Raw genomic sequence first — 27,766 nt, 5'->3', positions numbered from 1 at the left:
ACACTAAACGGCAACCTGTGGAATGTAAGCAAAGGGCGCATCATTGTATCACATACAAAACTTATGTACAGTCATACCTCGCCCAACACGATAGTTATGTTCTTGAGCTCGTCGTGTACGGCGAGATTCGTGTTCGGCGAATAATAGGCCTTATGGGAAAATGGGGGTTACGTTCCCAGATCCTCCCACAAAAATTTTTTTTACCGAAAAGGCTGAAAAAAAACAATAAATGAAGTACCAATCACACATTTTATTTAATGATAGTACTAGTACCTTTAGTTTATTTGCTGGTTGGAGAGGGCTTGAAATATGAAGTAATGGGCCTCTGACTGGCAGATGCTTCCATATGGCGTAAGGTCTCCTTGTAAGGCAAAAGAAGCTCCTCAGCACCCCTCTTGAACTTATTGCACACTTTGCCTGATTTTGTCCCACGCCTTGTAAATCGTGCGGACAGACGCCTCATGCAGCCCAAACTTCTTGGCAGCTTCAGTCCACCCCATGCCTCCTTCGAAACTCTCAATCACCTCCATCTTCTGTGCTAGGATCAGCACCTTCCTCTTCTTGGCAGCAGAAGGGGTAGATGGGGTAGGACGCTTGGGGGCCATGGCCAAAATGAAATGAAGAGAACGCAAGGGAGCCACGTCAGTACAGAAACTCCCCTACTTACGAACATTCGACTTGTGAACATTCCATACATATGAAAAAAAAAATTGAAATACTTAAGTCCAAAAAATTGTTTGAAAGATGCTAGCAAACTTCAAATTTCCCGGGCGCGAATATAGTTCACAAGTCTGCCACGCCGTGGCACGCCGCGCTCACTCAGCTGTGCGCATCACTCACCTGCCTTCCCGCCATAAACACGAAAGCATCTGTTCACTGTGTCCTCGTGTACCGCCAATTTTTGTGCCATAATTTGCTTTACCTGTGAATCATTCCATAAAAAATGTCGGGTGTGAAGTGAAAAATAAACGGTGAAGCCAGTGGAAGTGCCAAGAAACGTCAGGCTATAACTTTAGAGGTGAAAATGGACATCATAAAACGGCTTGAGAAAGGTGAGAAAATGTCTGATGTGGCACGAAAATTTAATATGAATCGGTCAACTGTAGGCACAATTATTAAGAACAAAGAAAAAAATTGTGGAACATGTGAAATCTGCAGTGCCCATGCAATCAACCATCATATCGAAAAAGAGAGGGAAAGTGATTGAGGAGATGGAAAAACATCTCGGCGTCTGGTTCGAGGACTGCATCCAGAAACGGAAAAGTCTATGCCTTATGATGATTCAAGAGAAGGCCCTGAGTCTATTCAATGAACTGAAGGCTTAGGATGGTGAGGATGTGTCATTCATTCACTGCAAGTCATGGGTGGTTTAACCGCTTCAAGGCGCGCAATAACTTGCATAACGTGAAGGTGTCTGGTGAGGCGGCGAGTGCAGATGTTAAGGCAGCTGAGGAATTCCCAGGAAAACTAGCAGAAATTATCCACCAGGGAGAGGCTACACACCACATAAAATTTTAAATGTGGATGAAACTGGCCTCTACTGGAAAAAGATGCCTGACCGAACCTACATCAGTAAGGAGGAAAAGATGATGCCTGGCTTCAAAGCTGCAAAGGACAGACTGACGCTACTGCTTGGGGGTAATGCCAGTGGTGATTTAAAATTAAAGCCCCTACTGGTTTACACCTCGGAAAACCAACGAGCCCTGAAAAACATTGCCAAGGCGTCTCTTCCAATTGTGTGGAAGAGTAACCATAAAGCTTGGGTCACACAGGCGATTTTTCAGGAGTGGTTTTATATAATCAATTTATCCCTGAGGTGGAGAAGTATTGTTGGAGCAACTCCATTCCATTCAACGTCCTCCTGGTGCTGGAGAACACCCCTGGCCACCCACTTTACCTAGATGACTTTCACCCTAATGTCAAGGTTGTCTACCTGCCACCCAACACAACCTCCATTATACAACCAGGGAGTCATCGCAACGTTCAAGAAATACTATCTAAGGTACACTTTCTGCCAGGCACTGAAGGCAACAGACGAGACTGATATGACTCTGAGCGAATTTTGGAGGTCATATAACATCTACAATGCCATAAAAAACATTAATACCTCCTGGTGGGAAGTTACAACCACCTGTATGAATGCCATATGGAAAAAGCTCTGCCCTCAGGTTGTTCACGATTTCACTGGGTTTGAAAATATTCAGGAGGAGCAGGAAAAGGTTGTTGACAATTTAATCTCCATGAGTGAGAAACTGGAGCTAGAGCTGGAGGAGCAGGACTTCACAGAGTTCTTTGATGACCATGACAAGGAGCTATTTAATGATGAACTACGAGAATTGGAGAAGCAGAGGAAGGAGGCAGAGGAGGAAGAAGTGGAAATGCCAACAAAACATTTCCAAACTAAAAAGATGGCAGAAGCTTTTGCATCGATAGAAGCAGCCTTGGCAAATTTTGAAGAACACGACCCAAATGAAGAACGACATGCCAAGGTGTCAGCAGCTGTTCATGATGCACTGAAATGCTACCGCGTCATATACGAGGAAAAAAAGAAGGCTGTGAGCCAGTCGTCGCTTCATCGGTTCTTCAAACGGGTAGATAAAACGTGAGGCAACAGTACCATCCACTCCTCAGTCAGTGCCATCTTCATCCTCTACCCACACGCCTGACACTGACGACTCCCCCATCTCGTCACCCTCTTCCTCGTCCGCCACTTCCCCCAACAAATCCAAGTGAACAAGGTACCGTATTTCCTGTCTCATAAGACGCTACAAGTGGTAAGACGCACCCTATAATTAGCGAAGCAATTTTTGGAAAAAAAAGTTTTGAGGGTTTTACAACCTACCTGAGCATCAGTTCCAAGTCGGCAACTCTACAGCACCAATAACAGCATCAAAATATTGCTTTATTACAAAATATCAAGAAAATTTTATAAAATAAATACTGCTAAAATAATTGTTACAAAATAAAATAACAAATTGTAGACATTTATTGATCCTCAAATCCTGCGAATTCATCGTTGCTACTGTGTTCATTGCTGCTTTCACTTTCTGTAGTTGAATCTGGGTCATCTACATCGGCGTCACGGTCTTCATAGAGAAATTCATCCTCAGTTCCATCCATCGCATTGCTTATTCCACATTTCCTTCACTGCACCCCATGACGTCTTCACCCATTCACAGACTTGTGTAATAGATGGTCTTTTGAGTCGTCCTGTTGGCGTTATGTCATGGTTACCAGCAGCCATCCACTTGCCCCACTCATCACGCACGAAACCTTTAAAGGGCTTGTTGATGACGTCTAAGGGTTGTAGCTGTGATGTTCAACCACCTGGAATGACTGCTTGTTTCTTATTTAATTGTTGGAGTTTTTTTCTTTGTGGCTTAAGTTTTGTGGGCTCTAAACTGATCCCACACTAGTAACGCTGGTTTCTTCAACAAACCACCAGGACGTTGTGACCAGACCTTCTCAAGCCACAGTTGAACTCCAGCCTCATCCATCCATCCTTTAGGGTGCACATGAACAAGAACACCAGCTGGGATCTTATCCTTAGGCATAGTTTTTCGTTTGAAAATAAGTAGTGGTGGAAGTTTTCTGCCGTCTGCACAGCATGCCAAAACAACTGTAAAGACTGTAAAGAGAGATTTCTCATGACCAGTTGTTTTTATTGTCACTGTCTTTGCTCCTTTATTTTCCACACTTTTGTTTGATGGGACATCGAAAGTCAACGGCACTTCATCCATATTGCCGATCTGTCCCATTTCATAATTTATCTTTTTTCTAGCATTGATCACGTATTTGTGGAATTCTTGCACTTTATCCTCGTATTCTGCAGGCAACTTCTGTGCAATCCTGGTCTTCACTCTCATATTCAGATTGTTCCGTTTCATGACGATGATCCAGTAAACTCATTTGCTGGTATGTTTCTTTCTGCTGCCAGTCTCTGCTTCTTCCATTATAATCTTCGTTGAGACGGAGTATCCTTTATTTTGGTGGTCGTCTACCCATGTTCTCATGATTTCTTCTAGTTGTGGGAATTTTGCTTCCTTATACTGGATAAGTTGGAAGTCAGAAAAGCAATGGGGCCAGATGGTGTATCAGGCTGGGTGTTAAAAGAATGTAAAGAACAATTACTGGATCCAATTTGGGAAATAATTAAAAGTTCAGTAAATGAAGGGAAAGTTCCACTAGCATGGAAGAGAGCCAACATAATACCGATATTTAAAGGAGGAAAGGCAACTGAACCACTAAACTACAGACCAGTGTCACTTACAAGTGTCTTGGGGAAGTTGTGTGAAATAATTACCAAAGAAAATGGGTTAAATTTCTAGAAGAAGAGCAAGTCATATCGAACAGACAATTTGGGTTCAGGACAGGGCGGTCATGTATATCAAATTTGTTGAGCTTCTACTCGAGAGTTATTGCAGGACTTGAAAACAGAGATGGATGGGTAGATACAGTATACCTGGACATTAAAAAGGCTTTTGATAAAGTCCCACACAGACTTCTTTGGAAACTAAAGTATATAGGAGGACTGTATGGAACCTTGCTCGAATGGACAAGAGATTATTTGAAGGATAGGTAAATGAGAACTGTGATTAGAGATACATACTCAACTTGGGGTAAAGTAACTAGCAGAGTGCCACAAGGGTCAGTGTTAGCCCCCATTATGTTTCAAGTTTCTGTAAACGACATTCACATAGGGATAAACAGTTATATAGATTTATTCATTGATGATGCAAAGTTGCTAAGAGTTATCAAAACCAGAGAGGACTGTCTGCTGTTGCAGGAAGATTTAAACAAGATCTATGAATGGAGCAAGAAGTGGAAATTAAAGTTTAATACCAAGAAATGCCACATAATGGAACTAGGAAAGAGTAAGAGAAGACCAGCATGAAACTATTTGATGGGAGAGGAGCAAATAATGAAGACTAAAGATGAAAAAGATCTTGGAGTGATCATACAAGAAAATCTGAGCCCTGATTTTTTTTTTTTTTTTTTTTTACGTAGGGAAGAGGGCCAGCCAAGGGCAAAAAAAAAAAAAGAAAGTTAGAAAAAAGCCCACTTGAGCGCTGGCTCTCCAAAGAGTAAAAAAGTGCCAAAACCGTCAGCCAGAATTAGGGGAGCAAATGCCTCGATACCTCCCTCTTAAAAGAAGACAAGTTGTAGGAATTCGGAAATACAGATGCAGGGAGGGAGTTCCAGAGTTTACCAGTGAAAGGGATGAATGATTGAGCGTACTGGTTAACTCTTGCATTAGAGAGTTGGACAGAATAGGGATGAGAGGAAGAAGAAAGCTTTGTGCAGCGTGGCCGCAGGAGGAGGGGAGGCATGCAGTTGGCAAGATAAACACATAAGCAAGATATTTGGACTATCATATAAGATGTTGACCAATATAAGAGTGGCATTTTATTACATGGATAAAGATATGATGAAAAAAATCATCACAAGCATGATACGCCCAAGGCTAGAATATGCAGCAGTGGTATGGTATCCGAGCTCTAAAAAAGGATATAAGAAATTTGAAAAGGATACAGAAGATTCCTACTAAGATGGTGTCAGAATTAAAGGAGCTCACATATGAAGAACGACTGAAGGAAATGGGACTGCCAACCTTACAAGATAGAAGAGAACGGAGGGACCTATACCTTGTTTACTTAACCTATATTCCTGGCGCCGAAGCGGGTTTAAAAGCTGGGCGCTGATTGGCTGCACCCCTCTCTCGCTAGCACCCACAGAGAGGCTGTCTCATATGTCCAGTGAGAAATGTTTTTATTTTATATGCTATAACTCACTTCATATAAGGGATAGCCAGATTTGGTTAACACCATAAGACTCGGCAGTGACTATACAATCAAGATGTATTGTAGAAAATTAACAAAAGAAAAAAGATAATGGTATTATGACGAGTTGAACTGCGACGATTTCATAAAAAATTTTATATCCTGTTTTGTTTTGCTCGTTATTTTCAAAGGATGTTCATTGAATCCTGAAATATATTATTACATCATATAGGAAAAACTCTCATGAACACAATAGTGTTATCAGAATGCAGGTAAACCTCCACTTAATGAAAACACATTGTCATTTGTAGCCACATGTTACTCGCCGCGGTTTGCGGCAAGCCGCTCCGTGGTAGTAGTGTTGGTGGTGGTGGAGCGGCTCGCCGTAAGCCCTGGCGAGTAACACGTGGCTACGAATGACAATGTGTTTTCATCAAGTGGAGGTTTACCTGCATTCTGATAACACTATTGTGTTCATGAGAGTTTTTCCTATATGATACAATAATATATTTAAGGATTCAATGAACATCCTTTGAAAATAACGAGTAAAACAAAACAGGATATAAACATTTTTATGAAATTTTTATTATTTACCATTCTAAATACTTGAAGTGTATTTTAAGTAAAGGGAAAAGCAAGAAATAAGAAGAGAAAGCAAAAAATAATAAGAGAAAACAACAAAACAAAGAAAACAAACAAAACACCATCTTCCTCTGAGCTCAAAAATCTACATAAAAAAAAAAATAACCCCACATGCAGAAGAAGATGAAGGATGTTTTGGGGGCATCTTGGTGAATTATAGGCAGATTGAAGAGATTCCGTCTGTACTCAGTGCTGGCAGACTGCAAATGAGGCATGAGAAGAGCGGGAGCTGGATCCAGGATTCTTTAATAACGTCAGAGCAACCTCCTGCTGCAAAATGGCATCCATTAACGCTTGGAAGGACTGTGACGAGGTTGCTATCAGGTTGCTCTCAAGTTGCTGGGAAAACCACCTCTCGAGGTGGTGTTACTGTCTTATATATGCATTTATGTTCACTAAACAACATTTCTATTAGCTTTTTACAAACCTTGCCACTCAAGAAAGGATTGTTTTGTAATGCATAAAGTGAAATCTTACATGGAATACCAAAAAATAAAGCAGAGGTGAGATCGTCCACAAATGAGGCGGAGACTTGCGACGACTCGGCCGCTTCTTCTTCTTGTGACCCTTTTAGCTTGCGTGTTGCTTTCACCACGATATTTATTTCCACTCCTCTATTGCCTGCTATAATGGATATCATATCTTAGTATTCATATATGCTCATGCCATGAGGATAACTTGACTCCATGGCACTGAGTGATAGTGAATTACTAATGAAATACCACGGTATTTCATTAGTAATTCACTATCACTCCCGGCAACCTGAGAGTAACCCGATAGCAACCTCGTCACCGTCCCTCCAAGCGTTCATGGATGCCATTTCGCGGCAGGAGCTTGCTCTGACGTTGTTAAGGTTTCTTGGATGCAGCTCCTGGCAGCCAATGAGCACTTTTAGGCAGGCTACCAACCTCCACCCGCCAACAGCAGCGAATCTTTGTGGATGCTATTTTACGTAAGTCATGGTGTCCGCCATCTTGTGGACTTATGTTTCACTTATGTTGAACCATAGTTTCATAAATACGGGCTCGGACCCTTACATATGTTTGTTCCACGTTTAGGGAGAGGCCGGCATGCTCCGACCTCCTCCTTTGTTTTCTACTTTTTGGCAACAATAGACATAAATCACACACACACACACACGCCCGGTAGCTCAGTGCTTAGAGCGCTGGCTTCACAAGCCAGAGGACCGGGGTTCGATTCCCCGGCCGGGTGGAGATATTTGGGTGTGTCTCCTTTCACGCGTAACCCCTGTTCACCTAGCAGTGAGTAGGTACGGGATGTAAATCGAGGAGTTGTGACCTTGTTTGTTGTCCCGGTGTGTGGTGTGTGCCTGGTCTCAGGCCTATCCGAAGATCGGAAATAATGAGCTCTGAGCTCGTTCCGTAGGGTAACGTCTGGCTGTCTCGTCAGAGACTGCAGCAGATCAAACAGTGAAACAAACACACACACACACACACATTTCAATTCATGAACAAAGATATGATGAAAAAAATTAACACAAGCATGATACGTCCAAAGCTGGAATATGCAGCATTGGTGTGGTCATCGAGCTCTAAAAAATATAGAAGAAGATTAGAACAGCTTCAGAAGTTCGCTACACAAGATGGTGCCGGAACTAAGACCTAACACAAAGAACGGCTGAAGGAAATGGGACTGCCAACCTTACAAGATAGAAGAGAACGAGGAAACCTAATAACAATATATAAAATAGTAAATGGCATTGAAAAGATAGACAAGGAAGACCTGGTGCTGGTGTCAGAAGATAGAAGGACAAGAGGACATGTAAAAAAAGATTAAGATGAGGCAGTGTGTGAAGAATATTGGAAAATACAGTTTTCCACATAGAACGGTGAAGAAATGGAATGCATTGAGTGATGAAATTGTTACAGCACATAATGTGCATAACTTTAAAGAAAAATTGGATAAATGGAGACATGGAGACAGGACACTATGAGAACCGCTCGAACCCTGTACAATACAACTAGGTAAATAAACACACAGAGGGGGAGGGGGCAGCTTTAGCCAATGACAACTGCGATAGAAAAAGGATGATAGGCGTCACTTTTGTTAGAATTACAGGTAGGGCTTCTTCAAGTAGGGAGGTGACAGTATTCAGTAAATATTATGTCAGATATTAGATACAACTACCCAATAAGATACTCATGCGTCCCCACCCAATACAACTACAATCTACCTTTAATTACGCTTACCTGTCACAACAACGGAACAATCTGCTGGAGAATCACTATCACCATCATCACCACCACCACCATCATCATAAGGCTCGATCGCCTTCAACCCCGTCAACGTCGTCACCACCACCACCACGCTACACCCTTAAGAAAAAGACCGTACACTTGCATCACACACAGTTACTGCTCAATACTCCATTACCAACACCATTAGCAACATCTATAGTAGGAAAACATCACGTTATAAAGACAAGAATGTGATAGATTTAAAGATTATGTTAACACCAATTTCGTGACTTTGTAATGGCTAGCGCCTCTGACTACGAATCTGTGAGACACTACAAACGCGTCTTACCTGCACACACACTTTTACGGAAATGAACTGCTGCACCACCTCCTGCTACAACGACCAATCACCTCCCTTCATGTCATCGCCTCCACCTCCCGCCTCTGCTCCCTCTTTCCCCTTCGGCTTGCTGTAATGACCATTTATAGCAACTTGTTATATTTATCATGACATTGATTTGTAGTGTTATAATGTTGTGATTCATTTTAAACTCACCTGAAGATAATATACAGCAAGAAGAAAATGGAAATTATGATTAGTACGGCAAGAGAGAGAGAGAGAGAGAGAGAGAGAGAGAGAGAGAGAGAGAGAGAGAGAGACGCTGGTTATAATTTTTCAAACGACCTGTACTACTTTCACATTCAATTCAATCTTACACTGTAAGAGCTCAATGTCAGCTATCAGTCATATGAAGAAATCAGTAATAACATGTTTACTGATCTGCACTGAATTGGCTCTTACATGCTCTGCTAAATAACAATTGCATAGACTTTGAAGACCACGACCTCTTATTGAACCCGAAGTGAGTATAATACTCATCATCGTAATTGAAGATAAGGCATTGAATTCTTGACTTAAGACAGGTTCACACGTGCCAATTTACGACTGAAATTTGACGTAGGTAGTTTCCAACTCATCTCTTCTAGTCGGAAAGTGTCACACGTAGCGACTGGAAAGTAATCGACTATATAGCTGGCGCCTTGGTGGGAAGTGAATGTAAACAAACAGTTACCCTCCATGATGTCTTCCTACAATGACGATGCTGAAGCTGTGGTTGCTCTTCTTTTGGCGTACCGGAAGAGTCAACAGAAAAGAAAATGCCTGTGGATACGTCCCTGGCTAAGTAGAAGGAAAGAAATGAGTGTCTACAACACACTAATCTTAAGAAGTCTATGCACAATTGCGATTGAATTAAATCCTGACAATTAAGTCTTCAATCCTCACCTACATTGAGGGAAACAGCTCTTGTAGAATTGCAGCTATTTCGTCGAAGGACGATTTGTGCAAGTTTTATATATATATATATATATATATATATATATATATATATATATATATATATATATATATATATATATATATATAATTTCTAGGACCCTAGATGTTGTTTTTCCCTCAACAATCTTCACTATATCTGGAGACCACGGGCGGTATTCACTAACGCTCCCTACGAATAAAAGATAAGAAGTCCGTCCATAAGAACTTCTCTTAAAGCGATTCACCATCTTGGCTACTTTCTTTTCAGCAGTTTCACTTCTCTAGCGGTAGTCTTCGCTAGATGGCATTAGTGCATGGTTGATATTTTTCCTTCAGACATAGCAGCGACTTTTCCTCGAGGGACATTAACCAATCAGCAGCTTGTAGAAACAAATAATGCGTCATAATCACATGATACAAAAGACAGCAGTGTCAGTGAAGCCCAAAACAGGCTAACAGGGCTACTCATTGTCAATTCGCCTCACCTATACCAACTCAGATCATGGTGCACTGTGAGTACCAACGCAGCCCATTAACTGTGTGTATCAATATTATTAATAATGGAAAGTATGATGGTCTTGTTTTGCAACTGATTTCTCCAGTCGTTAGGCACCGATTTTGAGTCGGCAACTCTACGTACATTTCAGTCGCAAATTGGCACGTATGAACCCGCCGTAAACCATCAGTTCTTTCTTAGCTCTCCTCTAGCAATGAAATAGAAAGTAGCAATTTCCCATTGCTTAACACGTGAGAGGGCAATGTTTTGGGTGTAAGCACTGTCCAGATATATCTGGACCGTGGGTGTAAGTTGCGATCGTAAGCTCCGCCCACTGGCTTCAATTTTTTTTTAGTGCAGCGGGATAGGTGCTTACCTCCCTGATACAAATTCCTTGGAAAAATAAACGCCTATAATATCCACTTCCTTCAAACTCTTCACAAAACAAATTCTTTTATTTGTTCAATGAAAATACGTTAAGAAAAATAAACAGGTCAATAAATGAGTATGTAAACAAATACAACTAAATGGAAGAGGCAATAAGTCTAATTAAAGGCGCGACAGTCCGATAATCGAGACTATCGGTCCATGTTGAGCTACTGAGGCTGCTGTGTTTACCTCCCTTCCTTCAACACGTGTTGTAAATAGATACATTTAAACGCAAGTAAATTGTCCTTTTACTGCAATATGTGCCAATCCAGGGCCTTAAATGTGATAATACGACTGTGTATGGGTAGTTGTGCTGAATGTTACTTTGAATTATTCGTTGCCTTTCTTAAATTCGTGACCCCCATGTTATGATTTTATTCTTTCGTCAAATCGGATCAACATATTACAATGTCCATTTTTAGTCAAGTCTTCATAATATAGCAAACAGTACCCATCATACGACTGATATCTATACCTGACACATACTTTTTATTAGACCATTCTGCTGTCGGTATCAGCTCATTTCTCCATCATACAGTCAGTCAGTCATGAACCATAATTTTTTCGCCAAACAGTATTCTTCATATACTAAATTCATATAAATTTTATATGAATATTTAGATGTTGAACTATACAGGTTAAGAAAATTTAGAAGTAATCTTTACAAGAACTTTTGAAGGGTTTAATATGCCAATGGTTAGGAAGTTGATTGTGTCAGCTCTGATTGAATTGTTAGTCATCCCTGTAGCTGCTGACATGTGTTGAACTCTCTCTCTCTCTCTCTCTCTCTCTCTCTCTCTCTCTCTCTCTCTCTCTCTCTCTCTCTCTCTCTCTCTCTCACCTAAGGTATATTACAGGAGTGCGGTGATTCTGCAACCATGCCCACCCAAGCTGAAATATTTGCAGAACTGGTAAATATTTAAGTTTAAAATTTAAATTATAACATACATATTGCTAAATATTGCTGTATTTACAACCTGCATATCAACTAACTGTTTTTGCTACTCTAGTACTAAGGTTTTATATATATATATATATATATATATATATATATATATATATATATATATATATATATATATATATATATATATATACACACACACACACACACACACACACACACACACACACACACACACAGTGCATTGAAGGTTGCACATCTTTACTTCATGAGTGTTATAGCTGTTAGTTTAAAGTCTATACAATACTCTCACACACTTAGGCTTTCTTAAAAAATATTCCCAAAGGCCACAGAGAAAACTACTACACCTCTTTAGAGGTGTAGTATTTTTGTTATGCTATTACTGGAATAATGGAAAGACCCATAAAAACTGCACTACGTCCCACTAGAAGGGAGGACCAGAAACTTAAAATTTTAAGCTTGTATAGATACTGAAGTGGGCTTTCAAGCCCAGTATTCACTTTTTTCAATTATCAAATTTTTCATAAATTTTTTAGGAGTGGCCCAATTCACCCCAGCTTGCAGGGGGGGATCAGTTCATCCCAGTCTACGGTAAAGGCCATAACATAAAAAAAAAAAAAAAAGTCTGATACGGATAAAGGAGATGAAGTAGTGAAATGTTTGAGTGTATATTCATAAGTACTGACTGGAGGGAAGCTAACTTGAATAATAATATCAAATCTGTTAAATAATTATCAGCAGCTAAGTAATATAAAGGGTGGTTAATAAATTGCACAGGTGATAATTTCCACTTTACTTATAGTCCAGATACTGTATATTATTTAACATTGGTTACTTTAGTAAAGGACAATTGTATGAATAGAAAGAATGCATAAGTTTGAATTATGAGAATGACTTACTTCTCCAGGGCATCCCCAGTGATCTGGTGGCAGCAGCATCAGCAGGTGGTGGTGGTGGTGGTGGCAGTGGTGGCCTGTCTGGGATCAGTGCAGATGATCTCGGTAATGATGTAAGTCCTATAAAGTAATTTGTTTATGGATTTTTACTGATGTTTTGTTTTCTTGTATTTCTTTGATTAAAGATCTTAATATCTCAATATCATAGCTTTCAATTTAATTTTATGGCTTAGATATTACTGAATAAATGGTGCTAAAGGCTTAGAAAAACAAAATAATTCCAAAATATGCCTCAGTTCCTACAGAAGTATTCAGTCTACAACAATTTGAGTTCAACAGAATTGGTCTACACATGAAAAATTCACTACTTGTCAAAATATCACATGTTACTGTTAGAGATAAGTCTTATATAAGCAAAATTGAAGATCACATCATGGCTAGAAAACTAATCATATATATACATACTTAACACTTCCCTAAGTGATATGAATATTGTAGGGATTAAGTGTCAGCTTCAAACTATTGTCTCTACAATTTTTGCATCATATTCAAGTGATATATGTGGCAATATTTGAACATTTATCATAATTATTCATATTTTAGTAGTATGTATAAAAACCATCATGATTTCAGATTCATGTAAGAAATCTTTGTACAGTTACTTATTGCCTTCGGTGAATACAACAAAAACAATAAGCAAAAAAGTAAATCAGTGTGTCATGAAAAAAAAAAAAAAAAAAAAAAAAAAATATATATATATATATATATATATATATATATATATATTATACTAAATATTGTATCCTCATTAGGAACAGTGTAGAACATAGTACTCACTGAGTTATCTGGAATGCTGGAACAAGACATTGTACATTTAGCTGCTTTTGAGTACATAAAATGTTAAATTCTACTGAAAATTAGCCAGATAATGAAGTCTTTAACTGATGCCTCAGTCTTGATAGAGTAACTTTTGAGAATAATAGTGATGAGAAATAGTAATGTTACTGATCCATAGTGTATTGCAGGCCACCATGGAGGGGCTGTGGGCCATGAAGGCTATGGAGCATGCTGAGATATACTTCAATGTAAGTATATAAGGTAACGAAAATAACCAACAGAGTACATGTTTGCTACTAATTTCACTAATGGGATGATAATAAAGTACAATAGTACAAGAGAACAATCGCAACCTATTGACTTGAGTACATGTCTATTACTAAGTGTTGCTGCATCCAGTGACAACAAAGAGGTTTTGTACACTTCCAAGGACATAATCTTGTTCCAGAGCCTTTGACCATGAATGAATAAAGACTCAACAATTTTCTTCACCAAACTTCCACATTCATTTGGAGATCGTAATTTTTCAAGTTAGATGGTTAGGCCACTAAAACTTGATAATTTTTCACTTGCTTTTAGTGACCATTATATTTCTTAGAGAATACTTACATTAATCAGTAACATGACTTAAAATTGATAACCACAGTGTTGTTTCTGTAGGAAATCTATTTAATTGTTCTCACTGATAACTTCATGTTTAAATCCACAAAGCTAAATAATGAAGTATTAAGAACTTTGATATTGTCTGTTCATTTCTATCAGATTACCAGATAAACTGTTCATCAGGTAGACAAGTAAGTTGTATAGTGTTTCAATAAAATATGTGCACATGGGATCTTCTTCCTTGAACCACAGGTAACCATTTAACAACTGTCCTATCTTTTTCAAAACTACATTTCCACACTTTTTTTTTCACTCTATACAGTCTTTTCCTTCAACCTGACTGATGCTTGCCTTCACCTGACTGGTGCTCTCTTTTTGACAGCTTCTGTGTGCAGTTGACCCTAAAATGCTCAAGCTTACTCCTAAAGATGACCTCATCTATCAAGAATTCAGGAAAGAGTTTCCAGACTTCAATATAGAAAAGCTGAATGAGGAAGATCTCAAGAGTCCTTCAGCCAAGGAGGCAAGTCATATTTCTTTATGCTTCCATGATAAAAATGTTGTATCCACCACTTTCAGATTACTTTGTTTTATATAAATCTACTCAATTAATTTTCCTTCATAGTCTTGGTTTCATCAACATTAGGGTAAGTGATCTCCTTTTCTTGTTTACTTCATTCTTTGTCCTTATGTGATTGGTAGCATATATTCCACATGGGGTGATTCTTTGGGCATCTTGGTGCTCTCAATATGATATGGCAGTGTATGGTGGATCTGCTCTGCAGGACATCATGTTTTTTTTTATCGTTTAAGTCACTGATATAAATAATCTAATGCAATCATCTGCGATAAGGAATGTCAAAGATCTGAGGAAGAGTGTGGATTAAATAGATTAGCAGATTGGTACCAAAGAAGGGCATGAATAAGGATGGAAATAAGAGTTGTGTTGATTAGCTATGGTCAAGATGAAAAATATCAGAAGAGTGATATGATTAAGTGTAAACAAAGAGGACAATTAGCTGGGAGAGGAACACAGCAAGGAACACCTGTGTGGTAAATGTGAGAGAGGTTACTGATGACCATGAAGCAGTACAGTGTGAATTATGTGAATGGTGGTTCCATATTGGGTGTGAGAAGATTCATTCAAGTTTATGTATATATGCAGGATGAGGATACTGGAGGACAAGTAAGTTGGTTTTTTAGTTACTGTAAGAGAGGCTGTGCAAAGCTGCAGAAAAAGATCAATAAATTTGAAAATGGACAAAATGAAATGGTGAAATGACAGGGTGTCTTAAGGCAGCGTCACACTAGAACTTTTCTGTTGTCTGACAATTTCCGTCGTTTTTTTTACTGTTCTATCAACTCTTTCCATTGTCTTGCATCAGACGGAATGCACAGTTTTCCTCTAGCACCAATATTTAGTCAAATTAAGATCTATGGTTTCTAATCAACACTTTTATAATAAAATTCATTTTCTTGTTAATTGGAATGATGCTATAATCTTAAATTAATAGAATCTTGATAAGTAGATGTAAATATATATATATATATATATATATATATATATATATATATATATATATATATATATATATATATATATATATATATTTATTTATTTATTTATTTATTTATTTATTTATTTATTTTATTTATTTATTTTTTTTTTTTTTTCTAGCCTAGCAGTGAAAAGTGGCTCAGTTGTTTGTTTACATTTCTGTGGGACTGTGGTGCTCCAAGGCAGAACTTCCTAGTAGCAACTTGCCAAGATGAGCAGCTCTGTTGTTCATGAGTGGACAAAGCTGTCTGAAAAGTTTCTCGTAGAGAGCATTAAAGGCCAAAAGTAGCAATGGCTTGCTGGGGGGGTGAAGGGGCAGCCATGTTTGTTTACAGTTGACGAACGCGACAAAGATGGAAGCGAGCTTGTGTGATGACCAGCATTGACAAAAGTTGACAGAAAAGTGCTAGTGTGATGCCGCCTTTAGCAGTTTTAGTGAATGGTTATTAAGGATGAAGTCCTGCAGGGATAAAAGAGCAGCAAAGCACAGGAAAATCAAGTAAGGATACTTAAGGCTAAGGAAATTGCTTCCAAGGAGTTTATAGAGAGACATTGCAGATGGCAAACATGTTGAATGTAGGCTTGGATCTTTTGAGGCTAAAGTGGTTGAAATGGTGCATCAGAATCTACCTCACAAGTAGTAAAGGAGAGGGTGGAACATAAAAAAATTAGCGAAGAGTCGGATGCAACTGTGTGCGGTAGAATATGAGGAACGTAAATTTCTTGTGTTTAGACTTGGCAAAATAAATACCACCAAAGGCAAACCTAGCCCTTCGTTAGTGAAACAAAGAGACAACAAAATAAAGTAGGAAATTTTTAGAAACGTAAAAGAAATTGCAAGGTAATGATGCACTTAAAAATGTAAGAATTGCCCATGATCTTACAAGAAGTGAGAAAGAACATGAAAAGAGTTTGTGGAAGGAGGAAAAAACTTGGAAAAGGCAGGGAAAGGAAGGCATTTAATAGTAGGACCATCATGGAGTTGAAAAGTTGTGAAGTCAAGGATGCCAAGAGTAACAGAAACAGAAGAATCACAGGGTGGAACTACAGTGGAATTGTGAGACCAGATGTCGGAGAACAGGACAACACCAGGAACCTGGAGTCAAGTACTACAGGAGGAATACAATACACAAGTGGGGAACTCGACAATCTTACAAGGCACTTTGCACATAGTATATATATATATATATATATATATATATATATATATATATATATATATATATATATATATATATATATATATAAAATGTAAATAACATGGGTATGGTTATTTTGTTTAGCAATGTTGATATATATAGCACTGAAAAGAGGCTGAGTTAAAATACAGAATGGAAAAAATGGAGATATGTCCATGTGTAATTGCACTACAGGAAGTTAAGCCAAAGAACTTTAGATATAACAGGAGGACAGTGGAATACTGTATTGATGGTTATGATATAGCTGAGCATAATCTTCAAAGTGAGAAAGAGAGAGGACTTATAGTGTATGTGAAGAAGGGCATTAAGTTCCATTTGGTAGAACTGATGGCAGACTTTTGTAAGCACTGTAATATTGAAATATATGGCACCAATGGAAATTGCTGATTATTTCTATTTATAGAAGTCCCAAGAGTGTTGTGGATAACAACAATAACCTCATGCAGTTGATGCACAAAATAAGTGAAATGAATTTGCAATATAAGGTATTACTGGGAGACATCAATCTTCCACATATCAAGTGGAGTAATTATACAACAGAAGGTGGTGCAACTGATTTTAACACACACACTTTATTGAGAGGTTAAGAGATTGTTTTCTCACCCAACACATTCAAGATATAACCCAGATCAGAGGTGACAGTACAGCTACTGGACAGTACTCTTCACCTTTAGCTTGCTAATGATGAAGCCATTGTAGAAGAAATTAAAATTAACAATACACTAGGAAAAAATTACCATGCCTGTATTTTTGTGCAACTTGATGTGTAGGAATTGAAGACAAAAATATATATATATATTTTTTTTTTTTTTTTTTTTTTGTATGAGAAAGCTGATTATGAAATGATGAAAAGAAAATTAGATAATGATTGGCCACAGTTCTTTGGACATGATTCTGATATAGAAGATAAATGGACCAAATTTTGCATTAAGATGCAGGAATTAACTGAAGAGTGTATATCGAAGAGATAGGTTGGAAAGAGAAAGGTAAGGAAAAGGAGTAATGAAAGTTTGCCAATGAATAGCAAGCTATGGTCAAAAGTAAAGAAAAAGCAACAGTTATGGGAGAGGCTCAAGAGGGTGAAGAAAGAGGACAACACACAGGATTCTTACAGGGATATTAAGAATATAGATGACTGAACAATCAATTGAGACAGAGAAGAGACCAGAAATGCAGTCAAAACCAAGGAGGAAGAAGTAGCAAAAAATATTAAAAATTGAACTCCAAAAACTTTTGGAAGTATGTGACATCAAAGACAAGAATGAAGTCTCATATTGGGGGATTTGTATCAAGACTGAAAACTAAAAAGGCGACAACAAATAAGGACAAAGTACGCATACTCTTAGAGCAGTTTGCAAGTATATTCACAAAAGATCCTAAAGGGGATTTGCCATTAACTATACCAAGAGTAGTAGCAAGATTAGACATCTCTATAAATAAGGATAAAATAAAGAGCATGTTGCAGAAGTTGAAATTAAACAAATCACCTGGACTGGATGGCATACATCTGAGGGCGATTAAAAGGTTGAGATAAGAACTGCTGGAACCCTTGTGTATACTTTTTACTAGTTTACTACATGAATGTGTGGTACTGTATGATTGAAAGGTTGCTACTGTTATTGTCATTTTTAAGAAGGAGAGTAAAAGTGACCAAGGTAACTACAAACCATTCAGTCTAACCAATATTCTGTGCACGATAATGAAGACACTGTTGAGAGAAGTAATCATACAATACATGAAGGAGAATAACATGTTCAGTAATAAACAGTTTGGTTTTATATCTGGTAGATCAACAGTGCTTCAACTTATCAATGTGATTGACCCTGGCACCGAGGCTCTGGACGATGATTTGGCCGTGGATGTAGTTTACCTATAGTCCTGCTCGTCTAAGAATGTGGATTGGGTGCGGCCACCATGGGAAATAGCGGGAGTACAGCGCTGCCATACCTTTAATCCCTCGTTGGCTACCCCCCTCTCCCTCTTCCTCCCTCTCTTTACCTCCCCCTCCCCTGCGGTGTCAAGGACACCGCAGCTGACCTCCCATCACCTGTATAGATGGCAGGCGTGATTGGTGTTGCTGCCATGAGGATTTGAATGTAGTTTTTTTCTTACTTATGTCAGCTTATTTTAAAGTACTTTCCTTCACGATATAATCTAATTATAACTATGGAACTATTTACCCATCCCAAACCGCAAGGAAACCTCTTTATAAGTATATTATTTTTTTTTTTTTTAGCAACACTGTAAAATACTATGTATGCCACGTTTCTTGCTAGGCTTATGAATATATTATCAATAATAAGTTTACTGCTCTCTCATACGTTGTAATACTAAGGTTAAATGCGTATGTATATTTGCTGACCATATTTGCTAAAGTTTTACTAATATTAGAACTCTGCTGCATCACTGGCTATGAGACATGCTTCACCACTGTACAGCGGGAATTCCCCAACACAGCCGCACCCAATCCACATTGTTGGAGGAGCAGGACTATAGATTTCATGAAGGCCTTTGACAGAGTGCCACACAGAAGACTGATGGAGAAAATATCTGGTTATAACATCAAGGGTAACTTATTAAACTGGATCCAGAGTATGGGTGAGCAAGTTTGTGCATTTTTCAGTACCTTAGAACTCTTAATTTATGTCTTTCAAGGGTGTTAGGCATAAGTAGGTGGCTCTAGTTGTGACTTAAAAAGATGTAATTAGTAAAAAAAAATGAGAAAGAAACTAATGTTATGAGCGTTTGTAAGGAGTATGGTATGGCCTAACAAACTGTGTTGAACTTTAGTAAATAAAAAAAATAAGCTGGTAAAATATTTTGCCAAATACTGTGAGGATGCATCATCAAGTAAAAGTGGTGAAGGTGCACCAAGAGAAAATGTAAGGAGTGGAAAAGATGCTGCATTAGATGTTGTCGTTACAAAGTGGTGTGTGTAGCAGCTAGGAAGCTGGCACAGAAATTGATTTAGAGAATTTCACGGGGAACGATGGGTGGCTGTGGTGATTCCACAATTGAAACAAACCTTTTAATGCTACTGTACAGGATGAAGCTGGCAATGTGTGCACACCCAGCATTGCTAGGCATGGTTGCATGTTGTGGTAGTATATTCATTGTTCTTCTTGTCTATGAAGTTGTTTTTTTCTTGCACTGTGGTATTACCATATATTGTGGCCTATAAGTTGAGTTTTTAAGGTCAAAACTAGGGATCAACTTCTGGGGTAGATATAAAATAGCAACCCTCATATATATTTGCACCAGTAACATCAGCATACCAGAAAACTGTTACTGAACTTGGCCAAAGGGCTGTGTTTACACATGCCATTCTAGTAAGACACAGTAAAAACCAGAAACTCCCACTCATGAGAACTACCCATATTGACACTCTGTAGTAAATACGAAGTATTACATATCAACATAATACTGTAGTTTATTACTATAGAATGTTTTATTAATACAAAACTAAAAACAGTAATGAGCATTCCATTTGAAAAGCTGTTTAGGTGCAAAATTTTTTTTTCTTTTTTTTTTCCTTTTTTTCAGATTATTTTAGGTATTATGTTTTTAACTTTTGTATCAATAAAATATTCTATAGTAACAAACTAAGGTATTTGTGTATAGGTACATTGTTGTCCCTACTTACTATAGAGTGTGAGTCCCTTCCACAACATGGTGGAGGAAGAAGCTGTCTCCCTGAACCAGGAGTCCTATCTGGCCTCCCTGAGTCCCTTACCTGTGAAAAATTCACATCACCCTTGAACATATTCCTTTTGGGAGTATGTGCAGTCCCCATAAGTAGCAGTTACTTTCATTTATTTTGTTCCAACTGAAGCAGAATTGTAGGTGGTTGGACACTTACCACTAACCACTAGAGTTTTAAAAGTAAATTTTCATCTGATATATATAGAGGTGAAACAGATGAGTAGAAAACAAAAATGACTGCTTGTTTAGGTTGAAATACTTGAAGTTGGTGGTGCTTTCAATTGTTTGAATTGTTTTATTTATTTTACTGTAGATAAAACTTTATTTATAATCCACTACTTAGTGACTCAAAGCGACATAATAGTTTGGGAGTATTGACTTTATCTGCAAGGCAAACCTATTATTGTACAACATTTTGGGGTCAATTTATAGAGGTTGATTTATGTGCCAGATCAACTTAAAAGTTGCATTATACAGTTCTGTTAGGTTAGTGTTAGTGTTAGGTCAACTGAGATAAGTTTGTTTTGGTTTGGTTGGTCAGGGAAACCAAAATAGACCAAATTTTCCATTGTTTTTATTTTTTATTTTATTTGATTGATTGACTGATTTATTTTATTTATAGATATTTTTATATATAAAAAAGTCTAAGGTGAAAATTCCATATTTGGTAAAACGAAGGACTCATTTGCATTATCTGGACTGGTGCCTACACCATTTAGTCTGGAAAAACAAGAGTTGAGTGTATTATTATTCTTTCCTTAAATGACCATCCTTAGTTGCTCACATATCTTTGTAGTGTTTGTTTATTTATTTATTTATTTTTTTTCTCCTTTTTCTCTTTTACAGCCAGCCATTTTCAGGCATACTGATCCTCTGAATTTGGAAACTGCATGCTTTTTTTCCCCTTTTATTTCTGTAATATTTTGTTAAGAACAGGGCTCTTATAGTTCATATCTACTTCACACATATCTTAGTAAAGAGTTAGTATTAAGCTGCCTCCATCCCTTTAGCACAACCATCTATATTTTCATCTTCATCAGAAATGGCGGCCTTTCTGCATGAAGTTTGAGAAGGAGATTGAGGACTACAGTTTTGCCACACTGGTGCGCATTGATTGTCAGGATGAGTACACGGAACCCAACACTATCCTGGTAACACGCATTCAGTTCTTCTGCATTGAGATTGCCCGGAACCGTGAGGGTCAGAATGATTCTATCAGGACCAAATTCAAACCCAAGCCACGCACCAAAAATACCAACAAATAGTATTATAGATGATAGCAACTCACTGTGTGGGTGCCCATAGGTTTAGTTGGTGTGCTTGAAATTCAGTGTCTGCTGATGATAAGTTCAATGTGCATTTGTGTGTGTGTGTGTGTGTGTGTGTGTGTGTGTGTGTGTGTGTGTGTGTGTGTGTGTGTGTGTGTGTGTGTGCATGTGTGTGTGTGCACATGTGTGCGTGTGCCTGCACATGCATCTATTGATTTCTGATATTATATCTTTGTCATATATATATATATATATATATATATATATATATATATATATATATATATATATATATATATATATATATATATATATATATATGTGTGTGTGTGTGTGTGTGTGTGTGTGTGTGTGTGTGTGTGTGTGTGTGTGTGTGTGTACAAGACTGACTTTGCTATAATTGCAGATAGCCAAGTAAAGATGTCCACTGACATACATTCACATTTCACAAGCATTTCTTCATATCTTGGAAATATATGTGTAGTATCTTATTTGAGTTCACTATACTGTCACTATACTGTAACTTAAGTTACTTTCAAGTGCTTCAAAATTCTGACATGTATGGGTATATATCTAATTACTGATATCCCTTGACCTCCATAAAAGTGTTGGCTGCAATATTGAAACAGTCGTAAAGTGTCTAATTTTCCAACCACATTGTAGTCTTTAGTGTTCACAGGTTTTCATGATGTAGCCTTGTGCAATATGTTTCAATTCCAGTTATACATCAGTAACACAGACTGTTCAAAATGTGCTTTATTTTCTGTTTTCATGGCATTGTTGTCTTTCCTTTTAACTTAATTCAATCTTGCTTTGTTGGGAAAAAAATTTGATCTTCAAGGAAAGATTTCAATACTGAACTTTATTGGAGAATGCAAGAACATGTTAAGCTTTGACAATTAAAATAAAATATGTATACACCTTTTTTGTATTACATTCCTTCTACACTAACTTTGTATGAATGATGATGCTGAAGGCTCAGTTTCATGTGATAAAATATTGAATGGCATTCAGGAAGGAACAATTTAGTGGCAATTTCAATACTACAATAGTGTGTTTTGTTTATAGTAGTTACATCACTTTGTACATGAAAAGCTTTATCAGCAAGATATTTTTCTATTATTACTTTTTCAGCCACCAGTAAATTACACTTTATTAATTTCAATTGGATTTATCAACTGCCAATCTCTTATGGAGGAGGTAGCACATCATTAAATACAGAAGTAATTATAAATCATTCTCAAATAAGACTAACATGCCCTTAGTTTGCAAACATGTTGTACTCTTAGACTGAATCACTAGACTGAGGGACATCAAATACGTACTGTAATTTGTAAAGGGTTCCAGCAATGCTTTTGTCACAGTGCCACATCAAATACTACCTTAACGTTAACAAGCTAGTATAGCATTACAAATGGAATTAGAAAAAATGAAGGTTAATAGTTTTAGTGAGAACAATAGATGAGGACAAATGGCAGTACACTCAGTAATAATGTAACAAGCAAAACCTCACACAGAACTGTTCTCATCTTAAATAACCTTTGCTAATAACACTCCTTCTTTCAAATAAAAAAAAAAGATGATGCATGGGTATTCAATGAGATCTGAATTAAGCCTGTCACCAGGATATGCAATAAGTCACACCACTAAAAGCACTATATACCATTTTTACAAGTGCCCAACAAGAAGGAAAAGCAATTAAGATGGCAGATTTTCCAATGTCTAACTTGCATAACATTTAAGTATTGTTATATAAGTGCTTGAGAGTGACTTATGACATAGGAACTGTCCCAAATAGCACTGAAAGATTTAAATGAAAAGTATAAACTATAAGTAACATTTGATCTGAAAGCATACAAGTAATATGTACATTTCTCATATATCATCAATTTCAAGACATTTTATTCTCCAATATTGCATGATGCTTTTGACCTCTTGGGAGGTTCACTTTCAGTAGAGCCTTTTCACTCTGTGCTGCCCTTTGTCAATGTCTCTCTTACATAAAAATTCTAACTTACAGAAATATTGCCTAAAAGAATGATAGATACCAACAGTAATAAAGACGAGATAAGGCAAAAGGTAGAGAACACCTTACAGTTCTAATTTGCTAGTTGTATTCATCCATGAGAAGATAAATTTGGCACACTTTTTAATGATCTCATGAGATTAAGATAAGTGATATCAGTAAGGCATGAATCCAAAGATCACAATTAGGATCTTTTTAGGTGTTTAGATACCGATATATTATCATGTTCTTTATATGTGCTGGTGTAAATCAACTATAAGGAACACCCAAGGCGTGCACATCTCATCTAGAAACTTTATTTGTGCTAGACTTTAGTACTCCAATTCATGTGTTGAAGTGTTGCATCAATACAAATGCTTCTCTCTCTCTCTCTCTCTCTCTCTCTCTCTCTCTCTCTCTCATATAACGTAAAGAGCCCGCATCCGCGCATCAGAGAGAGAGAGAGAGAGAGAGAGAGAGAGAGAGGCATGGGGGAGGCAGAAGAGCCTAACTCTTCTGTTACCACAACCAATTCTACCATCGCCTGCTTGTGACGTCACCTGCAGCATGTCCATTCACTCATACCTGCTCCTCTCTCTCACATACCTTCCCTCCCTCCCCCTCCATCCCTGCCACCCATTCCATGCCCTAACTTGCTCTCTCCTCTCCCTCTTCCCATGAACTCTCTCCCCCTTACCCGACACCGCGGACAACTGGCCCAGCCTTTCATTCATTCGGTTGCCACGAGTCACCATACACTACAACAGCTCTATCACTAGCATTACTCTGTTGGTTATCCCCGTTCTGACCTGTTTTCGAGTTTATGAATGGATTTTTCCTTTTCACCCTTTAAGTTCTGGTTGTAAGGAATGTTTCAAGACTATGTGGAGAGGAACAGAGAGAGAGGGAGAGGGAGGAAGGGCGAGGCACACCTGATAGCGGCCATGACCCTCAACTGCCCGCACTGTTGCCGCGTCTACGTGATTTCCAGCGAGGAGCACCAGAGTAGCGTGTCTTTACCCCTCTACTGTCTCCTTGGGGCGTTACAATTGGTCATGAATAGTTACCGTCCGGTCAAGAGGAGTATCCATCCCTCAAGAAATAGACGCTACGTGTTGTACAAGTTTCTGCAATACCACCACAGCAGACACACCCTCACCTGTGCCTCAATGCCCGGCCGCTGCACTCATTCACGATGTTATAAGAGTACGAACAAGAATATGATAAAAAAATTGAGGAAAAATAAAGTGATACACGGAATACCTGCTGGGCTTCAGGGATGACTGGGCGGGCAGCGGGACTTGGGAGGTGTAGGCTATATTCGGTCATAGCTCGTCTCAAGCTTGCAGTTAACCCAAGACAAATTAATATCGTGAATTAAAAGATACAAGGTAGCAATTTACTCAAGCACTGCAGTAGAAATGCAACAAAAGCTTAATAAATGAACGGAATAATGATGATGTGCCATGTTAAGCAATGTTCTACCTAGCAAAATTTATTATGTTTACGGCATTGTGCAGCGGGTTGCGTTTTGTCTTCCGCGGTTTATAGATGAAGTATAGAGCGTACATGTATCAGCAGTGACAGGGGATGGATATACTGTATGTGGCTATGGTCAGCGTCCTCTTGCAATCCTTGAGGAAGCCAGAGTGCCACAGTTAGGCCGTTAAGGAGATTACGGAAGTCATTAGGTCAAGATACCTGTAATGGAGGAGTCACTTAGTAAGACGCACTGGTCACGGCAGGACACACGTGGGAAACTCAACTCAAAGAATATGAAGTGACAAATCCACCATTGCACACTTCCTTATTGTCTTCTACGAGTGTTACTGTCACTATAAGACCACTCACCATCAGGTCACTACCCCCTACTTAACTGGGACCGAGGCGTGGTCTGCCCGTGTCCATTTCTCCATTTATCCACTTGTACACACCGGGAGGAGGGGGAGTGATGAGGGGAGAGCAAGGGTCACGGGGCTGGCCATTGAGGACGTGTCGAGTGTGATTGAAGACTGGAGACTCAACTTAGCACTGTGTTCCCGAGAGAGAGAGAGAGAGAGAGAGAGAGAGAGAGAGAGTGTGTGTGTGTGTGTGTGTGTGTGTGTGTGTGTGTGTGTGTGTCCGTACACTTAATAAATATACAGTAGAATAAGCACGTGGTATGCTTGGCAGCCTTTATAAATCATAGAAGGTTCTGAAGACCAATGGGGGTGAGGGGAATCATAACTGAAGTATATACAATGTGTAATTTTCACTTGTTTTGCTGGAATGGATCGCTACTTCCGAGCAAGCAAGGCCCTCTTCCCCTACAGGTCAGGTCAGATCAAGTTAGGTCAGATGTAGGTGCGGGAAGCCTTTGTATCGTCGCTTCCCCTTGTTTCTTATCTTTTATATTCAGCTCTGTCCATCAAGTTCTTCGCTGACTTTCTCTCTTCTTACATACACTATTTCTTTCTTCTCTTGTATCCTTAGATTGTCAAAAAGTAACTGTCCTATAATATTTTCCTCTCAGCGGCTGCTCGGCGAAGAGTAGTGCAGTATGGGGAAATAAACTCCACTTGTCACTAATCGCTGTCACTGTACGAGTAGAAGCATGCCTGAATGTACTATTACTTCTCCTCTGACTCCACCATTAGCACAAATGATGGAAGGAGAGAGAAAAAATATCATTGTTGTTATTGTTGTTGTTTTTCTCCTTTTCTTTTTTGTCCTCCTGCTTCTTCTTTTCTTCCTCGTTTTATCATTATCATATTCATCATTAAAGAAAAAAATGTCTACGTATAACTGGAAGAATTTATCACTTGTTGTTATTGTTTTCTTCGTCTTTTTTCTTCATCATCATCATCATCATCAAAGAATAAAAAATTCTAAACGTATGATTGGTAGAATTTATCAGTTATTTTCCTTGTCTTCTTTTCCTTCTTCGTCTTATCATCATCATCATCATCATCATCATCATCATCATCATCGTCATCGTCATCGTCGTCGTCATCGTCGTCGTCATCGTCACCATCATCACCACCACCAGCACCAGCAGGCTGCGGGGCGGGGTTCACCAGGCAGCACAAGGGCGCGGGTCTGCGGCACATTCCCCGCGTGTCGTCACTGGCAGCACACCGGACAAGGACGCAGGGCTGGGAATCCCTCCCGCGGCTACTTGAGTCTTCCCACGGAGCAGGGAAGAGGCGGAAGGAGCGTTTCTTATACCTTTTGTTTTCCTTATTCTCCTTTTTTTTTCTTTTTTTTTTTACAATATATTTTCTCTAGCATCATTCTTGATATCTACCTACTACGGTTCACTCTCTCATCACAACTATTTTCTAAAGCTAGGTACAGAGATTGCTAGCCAGGTTCTCAAAATTGCTTCTACTATTAATACATAATCTAGAAATCTTATCAAGCTGCCGCGAAGACCATAAACAACACCCTTAAGTACACAAGCAACAACAACTATAGTCTTCTGAAAGTAATGTATTTGAGGTACATAAGTGTTTCAGAATACGGGCCTACGTACGTACACCAGCTCTGCAACCCACACGAGTTGGCCCAGACAAAGCATTGCGCGCACACACACACACACACACACACACACACACACACACAGAACGTCAGCCATACACTTATCCCTGTCGGCTCCTGATGGAAAGGGAATCTCGTTAACTTACAAATCAGGAGAACGAAATACAGTTTTATTGTTGAATGAAGTAAACTGCCACATTGGCTTCCACAGTGTTTAGCGTCTTTCCTCCAATCTTAAGTTCTCTCATGTGTTAAGAAACGATTTTTTTTTTATGTAAGAGAGGAAATCTAGCCAAGGGCAAAACAAATAAATGAAAAAATCCCATTTAAATGCCAGTCCCCGAGCAGGTTCGAGAGAGTTAGGTAAAAGAATGCAAGAAGACCGTTAGTT

General features: G+C 38.6%; 1 protein-coding gene and 1 long non-coding RNA gene across 6 annotated transcripts; one reads left to right on the top strand and one right to left on the bottom strand.

The window, feature by feature from the left end:
* Window positions 1-85: 85 nt before the first annotated feature.
* LOC123498106 lies at window positions 86-11,747 on the bottom strand. Its single transcript, XR_006672643.1, has 4 exons — window positions 11,705-11,747; window positions 8,970-9,090; window positions 8,633-8,758; window positions 86-593 (listed from the first exon to the last, which is right to left on the bottom strand). It is a non-coding gene; the product is annotated as an uncharacterized LOC123498106 (long non-coding RNA).
* LOC123498104 (protein PBDC1-like) lies at window positions 10,994-22,772 on the top strand. 5 transcript variants are annotated; one of them, XM_045245237.1, is made up of 6 exons: window positions 10,994-11,094; window positions 11,721-11,774; window positions 12,696-12,797; window positions 13,710-13,769; window positions 14,507-14,647; window positions 21,624-22,772. In XM_045245237.1, exons 2-6 carry the CDS (start codon window positions 11,742-11,744, stop codon window positions 21,846-21,848), a joined length of 561 nt encoding a protein of 186 aa, XP_045101172.1. In that variant the 5' UTR covers window positions 10,994-11,094; window positions 11,721-11,741; the 3' UTR covers window positions 21,849-22,772. The 5 variants fall into 5 exon arrangements, with proteins under 5 accessions (XP_045101172.1, XP_045101173.1, XP_045101174.1 ...); XM_045245238.1 differs by having other exon boundaries at window positions 11,020-11,094; window positions 11,710-11,774; XM_045245239.1 differs by having other exon boundaries at window positions 11,024-11,098; window positions 11,710-11,774.
* The last annotated feature ends 4,994 nt before the right edge of the window (window positions 22,773-27,766 follow it).

The sequence above is a fragment of the Portunus trituberculatus genome, chromosome 47, assembly GCF_017591435.1.
Source record: "Portunus trituberculatus isolate SZX2019 chromosome 47, ASM1759143v1, whole genome shotgun sequence".
Lineage (NCBI taxonomy): Eukaryota > Metazoa > Arthropoda > Malacostraca > Decapoda > Portunidae > Portunus > Portunus trituberculatus.
Note: the sequence above shows the minus strand (reverse complement) of the source record. Positions and strands in the feature narration are given on the sequence as shown.